Source organism: Salvelinus fontinalis, chromosome 12, assembly GCF_029448725.1.
Source record: "Salvelinus fontinalis isolate EN_2023a chromosome 12, ASM2944872v1, whole genome shotgun sequence".
NCBI lineage: Eukaryota > Metazoa > Chordata > Actinopteri > Salmoniformes > Salmonidae > Salvelinus > Salvelinus fontinalis.
The window spans coordinates 23,508,311-23,518,455 of record NC_074676.1 but is presented as its reverse complement, the minus strand read 5'-3'; the positions used below and the strand labels follow the sequence as shown (position 1 = coordinate 23,518,455).

The 10,145-nt window shown below is 43.8% G+C and overlaps 1 protein-coding gene across 1 annotated transcript; it reads left to right on the top strand.

Moving 5' to 3' along the window:
- The first annotated feature begins 6,456 nt into the window (after positions 1-6,456).
- Positions 6,457-9,190, top strand: LOC129867707 (receptor-interacting serine/threonine-protein kinase 3-like). The gene is given in 8 exon segments (XM_055941261.1): positions 6,457-6,605; positions 6,792-6,971; positions 6,973-7,120; positions 7,341-7,492; positions 7,582-7,634; positions 7,860-8,012; positions 8,191-8,255; positions 9,185-9,190. Coding segments are annotated over 8 exon segments (906 nt in total).
- Positions 9,191-10,145: the final 955 nt, after the last annotated feature.

The window sequence follows — 10,145 nt, the reverse complement described above, 5'->3', positions numbered from 1 at the left end:
GTTAGAACCAGGCGCATGGCAAAGAGGGTCTCTTCCTCCTCCTTCCTGTGAGCATCAGGTTGGGCTGCTTTCCTCTCGACAGCTTGGAAGAGCCTCTGCTGAAATTAGTTGAGTGGATCTGGGGGCTGGTACCTCCAATGACGCCTGGTGTGAAGTTGTTCCTCTTTGTATCTCTGCACTTGTTTCTCTACGGCCACATCCCGTTTGAGGTCCTAAGTGGTCACTTCGGTGAGGGTCATAATAATCTCACGGGTCCCTGGTCCAGAGTTGCTTCCTCGATTCCAGTGTCTGCCATGGCTGCACCGGTGATGGTCAAACTTGCGGATGACGTAGACGTCGTAGAGGGTCTAGCCCCACCGGTGGAGGACATACTGAAGATGACGTAGAGGGTCTAGCTGCACCGGTGGAGGACATACTGAAGATGACGTAGAGGGTCACGCTGCACCGGTGGAGGACATACTGAAGATGACGTAGAGGGTCACGCTGCACCGGTGGAGGACATACTGAAGATGACGTAGAGGGTCACGCTGCACCAGTGGAGGACATACTGAAGATGACGTAGAGGGTCTAGCTGCACCGGTGGAGGACATACTGAAGATGACGTAGAGGGTCACGCTGCACCGGTGGAGGATATACTGAAGATGACGTAGAGGGTCACGCTGCACCGGTGGAGGATATACTGAAGATGACGTAGAGGGTCACGCTGCACCGGTGGAGGACATACTGAAGATGACGTAGAGGGTCTCGCTGCACCGGTGGAGGATATACTGAAGATGACGTAGAGGGTCACGCTGCACCGGTGGAGGACATACTGAAGATGACGTAGAGGGTCTAGCTGCACCGGTGGAGGACATACTGAAGATGACGTAGAGGGTCACGCTGCACCGGTGGAGGACATACTGAAGATGACGTAGAGTGTCTAGCTGCACCGGTGGAGGATATACTGAAGATGACGTAGAGGGTCACGCTGCACCGGTGGAGGACATACTTGAAGATGACATAGAGGGTCTCGCTGCACCGGTGGAGGACATACTTGTAGATGACGTAGAGGGTCTAGCCGCACCGGTGGAGGACATACTGAAGATGACATAGAGGGTTACGCTGCACCGGTGGAGGACATATTTGTAGATGACTTAGAGGGTTACGCTGCACCGGTGGAGGACATATTTGTAGACGACTTAGAGGGTCACGCTGCACCGGTGGAGGACATATTTGTAGACGACTTAGAGGGTCACGCTGCACCGGTGGAGGACATACTTGTAGATGACGTAGAGGGTCACACTGCACTGGGGGAGGACATACTTGTAGTTGACGTAGAGGGTATAGCTGCACTGGGGGAGGACATACTTGTAGTTGACGTAGAGGGTATAGCTGCACTGGTAGAGGACATACTTGTAGTTGACGTAGAGGGTTACGCTGCACCGGTGGAGGACATACTTGTAGATGTCGTAGAGGGTCTCGCTGCACCGGTGGAGGATATACTTGTAGTTGACGTAGAGGGTCTAGCTGCACCGGTGGAGGACATACTTGTAGTTGACGTAGAGGGTCTAGCTGCACCGGTGGAGGACATACTTGTAGTTGACGTAGAGGGTCTAGCTGCACCGGTGGAGGACATACTTGTAGTTGACGTAGAGGGTCTAGCTGCACCGGTGGAGGACATACTTGTAGTTGACGTAGAGGGTCTAGCTGCACTGGGGGATGACATAATTGTAGTTGACGTAGAGGGTCTAGCTGCACTGGGGGAGGACATACTTGTAGTTGACGTAGAGGGTATAGCTGCACTGGGGGAGGACATACTTGTAGTTGACGTAGAGGGTATAGCTGCACTGGTAGAGGACATACTTGTAGTTGACGTAGAGGGTCTAGTTGCACTGGGAGAGGACATACTTGTAGTTGATGTAGAGGGTCTAGCTGCACCGGTAGAGGACATACTTGTAGTTGACGTAGAGGGTCTAGCTGCACTGGGGGAGGACATACTTGTAGATGACATAGATTGTCTAGCTGCACCGATGGAGGAAGTCGGAAGTCGTGACAGATTCAGTATAGTTGTGTAGCTGCTCAAAATGTTATGCAGCATTGATGCAATGACGCTGTCGGCGCAATCAAGGCAATTTTCCATGTCAATTGTTTCTGACTACCAGATTTTCAAAGAAGCACATGAACCCAGCAAAGAACTCGTGTGCACGTACTTTCTAGTATCGTCTATAACAATCTCTTTCACATTCAAAGTAAGACTGATTTAATGTCACTTATTCATACAAAACAAAAAATTATAGAAATTATTATAATTATAGAAAGAAAAGTCTTACACTTGGAAAGGGTTCTGGTATTGCTTCAAATAGCATTAGCTGAGGAAATGGTATGTTGGAGATAAAAAATAATAAAAAGTAACCTGGGTGTTTTTTCACACAAACACTCGTCTTGTCCTGCTCTGGTTCCACACATTGAGCTGTAAAACTAAACAGATGTCTCTCACACTCCCTACATGGGGCTAAAATACTACAAACTACACATTTTTACAAAACACAGCTTTAAGAGTCCATCCAGTGTCCGCTTTTCTATTCTGGGTTCTGAAAATGAAAACAATGACAACAATAACAGAAGGAGAACTTTCTGTGGCCTAAGAGAGGAGCAGACAGGAGAGAGGGAATGGAAAATGTGTGAGTTCTGTTTATCCCTGCATCAGGCTTCCCAAGAAGACTGGCTGGCTGGCTGTCCTTCATGTAGCATGTTCCGTGTTTTGCGACCATGTTAAGTCTCCTCTCGGTCTGTGTGTTGAGTGGAGATGCTGATGTGACAAAGCAGTGTGTAGTCTCAATAGGGGATTCTCTTCTCTGCAAAGTCTGTCTGTTTGTCTGTTGGTGAGAGAAGCAGAGGTGATTAAGTTTCCTTGGTCACTGCCTGTGGTGAGAGCTGTAGCAGACAGACAAAGAGGTCTGTAGTACTGTTGGTATTTAGTAGGCAGACAAAAGGGTCTGTAGTCTTTCTCAACAGGGTCGGATAAATCAGAATCAGGAAGTGAAGTCCACCTCAGATGACATGTGCTCTGCACAAACACACAAACATATCATATCTCCATGGACATCTCCCCCCCCCCCCCCCCCCCTAAGTGGTACGTTCCTCCCCATTAGCCTCCAGCTTGGTCCACCAAGATTGCTCTTCATCTTCACGAACTCAGGGGTGTTCTCCTGCTCCTCCTCATCCTTCTGCTGGTCCAACTCCAGCTAAACACAGACAGATAAGTGTGTTAGGTTACATGTTACAAGTACAAGTACATTTTAGCTTGTAAACTTAACAAAAAAAGAAACGTCCCAATTTTCAGGACCCTGTCTTTCAAAGATAATTCGTAAAAATCCAAATAACTTCACAGATCTTCATTGTAAAGGGTTTAAACAATGTTTCCCATGCATGTTCAACGAACCATAAACAATTAATGAACATGCACCTGTGGAACGGTCGTTAAGACACTAACAGCTTACAGACGCTAGGCAAATATGGTCATAGTTATGAAAACTTAGGACACTAAAGAGACCTTTCTACTGACACCAAAAGAAAGATGCCCAGGGTCCCTACTCATCTGCGTGAACGTGCCTTAGGCATGCTGCAAGGAGGCATGAGGACTGCAGATGCAATAACTTGCAATGTCCGTACTGTGAGACGCCTAAGACAGTGCTACAGGGAGACAGGGCGGACAGCTGATCGTCCTCGCAGTGGCAGACCACGTGTAACAACAACTACACAGGATCGGTACATCCGAACATCACACCTGTGGGACAAGTACAGGATGGCAACAACAACTGTCTGAGTTACAGCAGGAAAGCACAATCCCTCCATCAATTCTCAGACTGTCCGCAATAGGCTGAGAGGATGGACTGAGGCCTTGTAGGCATGTTGTAAGGCATGTCCTCACCAGACATCATATCGAAGTAAACATGGAGTCACATGATGATATGGTGTGTGGTCCTCCCAATACATTTTGGGAAACCATGTAGTTTATTAGGCTACACATTAAATAACTTGTGATGAACAGGCATAGGGTGGTGAAAGTGCACGGCAACCTTGATGCCGCTTTACAGAAAATATTGAGGGTCTAATTCTGGAGACATGATGATCGTGATGATCGATGCTTGACTGCCATTTGACAAATAAAAAAACTCTCTCTCTTAATAATCTCATCATGTACACTAGCTTACCTGCACAGCCTTCCCGCACTGTATCTGTCTGTGAGAAGTTGGCTAGATCGTACTTGTCAAGACCAGAGTAGGCACATTTGCTATTTAACTCAACAGTTTTTGTGACAAAACTATCGGTAGAGTTGAAAATGGGATAGAAACACATTGAACTTCAGATTTTTTTTCGGTACATGAAAAAGTAAATTTTGTGTGCAGTATGTCATCACACACCAATTACTATCCACAACAAGTCTGTTTGGTGGAAACACCAGTGGTGGGAAAATGGCCATAATTTCTGTATGCAGATATTCATGTGAAAATCTGTCTCCAAATGGATGGAAACTTAGCTTATATAGCATAATCAATAAATTGGATACTTTTCAAATAAAAACAGATGACTAGTATAGTCTCAAATATTACACAATTATGCATGCTACACCATGCCACTGATTTCAATGCCATCTGGTTGAGAAAATGTGTCAAGTCCTGACTGTACAACTTCAACCTTTCTGACTCCACCCTCCTCTGATAAACAAAATGAGGTGGAAACACCTAAGATACTGAAGTGAGAGTAAAATAAATGAAGTGAAGATTCCATTTAAATACAGGAGAGTTACGGGGAACATCATTTCTTAAGCACGGTCACAGGTAAGGAAGTCATAGTATAATGAGTACAAGAAGCAATGGATACTCAGCTACTATCTAATCTTATACACATAATACGAATGTTATCATTATCAGGAGGTAAGTTGATGCACAGTAACATAGTGGAGAGACTGTGCCATGGTAAACTAAATGATAACTCAACATTGGTATGTACTGTAATGCGAAGCTGAATAACATGCTTGAATTTCTTAAGCACGGTCACAGGTAAGGAAGTCATAGTATAATGAGTACAAGAAGCAATGGATACTCAGCTACTATCTAATCTTATACACATAATACGAATGTTATCATTATCAGGAGGTAAGTTGATGCACAGTAACATAGTGGAGAGACTGTGCCATGGTAAACTAAATGATAACTCAACATTGGTATGTACTGTAATGCGAAGCTGAATAACATGCTTGAATCTGATTTGTGTTTGCTGATTTTTGAGATTTTTTTGAGATTTTTGAGATGATTATTTCAGAGACAATATGAGCTTTAGAGAGGTAGGAAATAAGTCAGCTATTATCATATCACACAAACTGGTAGTCCAGGGCAAAGGTTGAATGTGACTGATGATGTGCAATCCTGTAAACTGCTTTATCAGAGTGTTACAGATACAAGTATTCTGTGTGTATCCTGTGTGTATTTATTTTCTCTCCTTCTCCACTACTCACAGGTGACAATCATCTTTCCCCAATCAGTCATCAATCAGTCGCTAATCGGAAGACACCTGCTCCTTTTCCCTTACCCAATCACAGTCCCTTTCCCTTGGTTTAAAAACCCTGTCAGTTGTGTTCTCTAGCTCTCAATCTCTCTGTCAATGCCATATGTCTGTAGAGCCATTGTGTGGTTTGCAACTACATGTCAGTTTGTCACCACATGTGAGTATTGGTTTTGTTATGGTGTTTGAGTGTTTCTTTGATAGTGGGAAAAGGGGGTAACCAGACAGTTCGCCCATGGGCATACACTACCCGTAGGTAAACTTTGTTAGAACAGGGCGGACCACCCACTGTATTTTTGGTTAGTTGTTGGTGAAGTAGGCTAATCTAACTTAGGGGTATTTTTGATTTCTTATTATTTCTTTCCTTGGGTCCAGCTCAGCCCCTTTTTTCCTGCCCCCCTTTACCGTGTGTTTAGAAATAAACCCTGAGTGTTTGACGGTAATTAAGTTGTCTGTTTTCGTTCTCACCATTACTTTGTCACTTATAATTTGCGTGAGTTGTGTTACGGATCCCATTACCACCCCCCCCTGGATTGTCGGGCCAAATGAATTCGTAACAGAGGATAGGATGAACTTGGATGACTTGCACTGTTAAGGTACATTTTTTTCCAAAAGGGTTCTTCGGTTGTCCCTATAGGAGAACCCTTTTTGGTGCTATGCAAAGCATTTGTGGAAAGGGTTTTACATGGAACCAAAAAGGGTTATTGAAAGAGTTCTCCTATCGGGACAGCTGAAGAACACTTACGTTCTTTATATCACCTTTTTTTCTAAGAGTGTATGGAACAACCTTATAAAGGACAGTGTTAGCTACAGTAGTGTCTCAAAGGAGAACCAATACCATGCGACTTGACTTGATGTGGAACTTATTTGATGCAAACACTGAATGCCATTACATATCATCTTGATTGACAGATGGACCGGTCCAGCCCGGCAGCAGGAATTGGAAACAACAGTCTGGAGAACTGGAAAGTGATTGGTGCAGGAGGGTTTGGACAAGTCCACAAAGCCAGACATGTGAACTGGGGATATGATGTGGCCATCAAGTTGCTAAAATCTGATGGGTAAAATGTCTATACTTTAAACACTTGATTGTATGTCAATTAAATGAGTTTTACATTCTATTATAAACTGAATTGTCTTTCATGATGTGGTCAACCATTTAAGTTAAGACAATATTCCTGTGTTGCCCTCACTCTCTGTCCACTCCCTCCCGTGTCCTCTCCTTCCCACCCCTAACTTTATCCCAGCTCTAGCGCTTCCCTGCATAATGAGGCTGAAATGATGAGCAAGGGTGCAAGCCTCCATGTGATAAGGATTCTTGGAGTGTACAAGTATTGTCCCCGCACTTGCGGCCCTTACATTCAGCTGGGTCTTGTGATGGAGTTCATGGAGAGGGGGACACTGGAATCCCTCCTGGACACCCTCTCTCCATCCACCTTGGCCCCACCCCCTTGCCTATCGCTTGGCCCACCAGATCGCTCTGGGGATGAACTTCCTCCATTGCCTCATCCCACCCCTTCTGCATCAAGACCTAAAGCCCAATAATGTGCTGCTGGATGACTGCCTTAATGCCAAGGCAAGTTCCAGGCTCCTGGTTTTGATTAGGCTTTAACTGGTGGGAACACGAGCATGAACTGAGGTTCAATAGCACTATTGCTTGTTGGAGTGTATTGAGGCAATATTATAATTATTATTATTGATATTACCATTTATTAACTATTTCAACAAATATAGTTAGATGACATGAGTTATACTGCCAGTAATTGTAATTCTTAAACTGAAGACTGTCTCTCTAGCTTGCAGATTTTGGCCTGGCCAAGGTGTCCCACGGTGTTTACAAGATGAGCAAAGAGTTCCCTGGGAAGGCTGGGGGGACATCTAGTTACATGCCCCCTGAGGCTTTGGAAAATGTGTCATACAAACCCATTCGTGCCTTTGACATCTACAGGTACGTCACTAAATGCATCAAGAGTAATCAATATGGACATATGACTTTGCAATGACTCTTTCTATCTCTCTCTCACACATTATCTTCAGCTATGGTATACTTCTGTGGTCCATCATCACTGTTCAGTCAAAGCCATATCCTAGTGAGTAACACTTACAATGAATACCCTCATGATGCATTATTCTCACATTCATTGCACTTTGCAGTGCATAATAATGTTACATTATACTGCACAACATAGACAATAATAACTGTTCATAAACATTACATCTACAAGTACATTCATAGAGAAATATGACAGGACTGTTTAAGACTTTTTGGAGCATCTTACCTTTACTCTTCAATCTCTTGTAGATGTACATGCCAGACTCCAGCAGGTTCTGTTTTCTCATCAAAGACAGAGGACAGAGGCCTACCCTGGAGGATGTGGACAAAGAGCAGGTCGAGGGGCTAGGGGACCTGGTGGAGCTCATGGAGAAGTGCTGGGACCATGAGTCCTCTAAGAGACCCCCCTTCAAGAGTAAGAGTACAGGAGTGTAGTTGGAATATTCATTTTTTAATCACATAGGGTAGCTATACTCATCCAGTCAAGATTGTGTACATCTTCATTGTCATAACATAAGCATGTATGTCTTTATTTATGAGTTTTACACATCACTGATACGTGTCGTTTGGAACTCTTCCTGTTTATTTTTCAGAATGCTTCCTTGTGACAGAAAGAGGGTTTGAGAAGCACAAGGGGATACGCAATGCTGTCCATCAAGTACTTACAAAACTGGTACAGAACAAGACACTAAAGCTACGTTCTAATATGTACACTAGTGTACCACTCGGAATAAACCAATGTATTTGTCATGCATTTAAGTGGTAATGCTTGTGTGGGTATTGGAACATAGCATATTAATAACTGTCTCCTCCTTATTCTACTTTCCCTCTATCATACCCTCTCTCTAGGACTCGGGAAGTGAAACATCAGGTGTTGGCGCCCTCCATGTATCTGCAAGTTCAAAGCCACCTGGTATAACACTTTATGACAACTAATACTACTATTGAACTTAGCATCCAAGTATTGACTTGATCGAGTTCACCTAAATCATAGACCAAATATAGAATGTTAACCTTCCTTCCACAGCATGTCCAAAAGACAAGATATGAAATGCATTTTAATAACTCAGATTGTGAGTACTGAATGTCATTTTCATTCAGGAAACAATTCTGAAAGCAAGGTCTTTAAGTCATGTTTGTCAGATGATGCCGAAAGAAACTTCTATATTTCGGTCTCACCTGTATAGTCCTGTACATTCACGGTTAGATTAACTGAAAATAAATCATTCTTTAAGGTTGTTTGAGTAACAGATGTTCTCTAACCCAGGTGCACAATTTGTGGATGATAACATGGAAAAACTTGTTCAAAGGATTACCATGGTGATGCCTGTACCAGAAGAAAATGATCCATGATGAGGATTACTCTGAAATCACTGCGGCCCAACCCAGTATGGCAAAGTTGAGAGCTGTATTTGGCCCTGAAATCAGGAGGAGAAGTGGCTAAATCAGCCTTTTACAAAATTCTACTGGAACAACAATCTCTTCTAGTCAAAGAACTGAGTAAGCTCTTCTCGCTCCTCTTTTGGTATCATAAGTATATATCAGTGAAATATATGTGTATTCCAGTCCCTGCTCCCCTGTAATCAGCTGTAATGTTGGTTTATCTATAATGAGTTTGAATGGGTCAGGTCAGGGGGTCAGTCTGGTATATCTGGAGTACTTCTCCTGTCTTATCCGGTGTCCTGTGTTAATTTAAGTATGCTCTTTCTAATTCTATCTCTGAGGACCTGAGCCCTAGGACCATGCCTCAGCACTACCTGGCATGATGACTCCTTGCTGTCCCCAGTCCACCTGGCCATACTGCTGCTCCAGTTTCAACTGATCTGTCTGCGGCTATGAAACCCTGACCTGTTCACCGGACGTGCTACCTGTTCCAGACCTGCTGTTTTCAACTCTCTAGAGAAAGCAGGAGCGGTAGAGATACTCTCAATGATCGACAATGAAAAGCCAACTGACATTTACTCCTGAGGTGCTGACTTGTTGCAACCTCGACAACCACTGTGATTATTATTATTTGACCATGCTGGTCATCTATGAACATTTGAACATCTTGGCAATGTTCTGTTATAATCTCCTCCTGGTACAGCTAGAAGAGGACTGGCCACCCCTCATAGCCTGGTTCCTCTCTAGGTTTCTTCCTAGGTTTCGGCCTTTCTAGGTAGTTTTTCCTAGCCATCATGCTTCCACGCCTGCTGTTTGTGGTTTAAGGTGGGGTTTCTGTATAGCACTTCAATATATCAGCTGATGTAAGAAGGGCTATATAAATACATTTGATTTGATTTTGAATGGAGAAGTTATGTTATGGGGCTGCAAAGTTCCCCCTAGCCCCCCTGTAATTCTAAACCATGCACACAATTGATTGTTTACCTATATGACTACAGGTGGGGTTGGCCAGAAATTAAGTCATAACTTGAGCGGCTTACACAGTCATGGTCTGGACTTCCAGGAACCTGCTGGCCCACTACTCGCTTTTTTTCTAATCTTACTGTTGTCTCTCAACCGTGTAAATGTTTAAATCTCACACATTACCTCAAATATTGGTCCCATC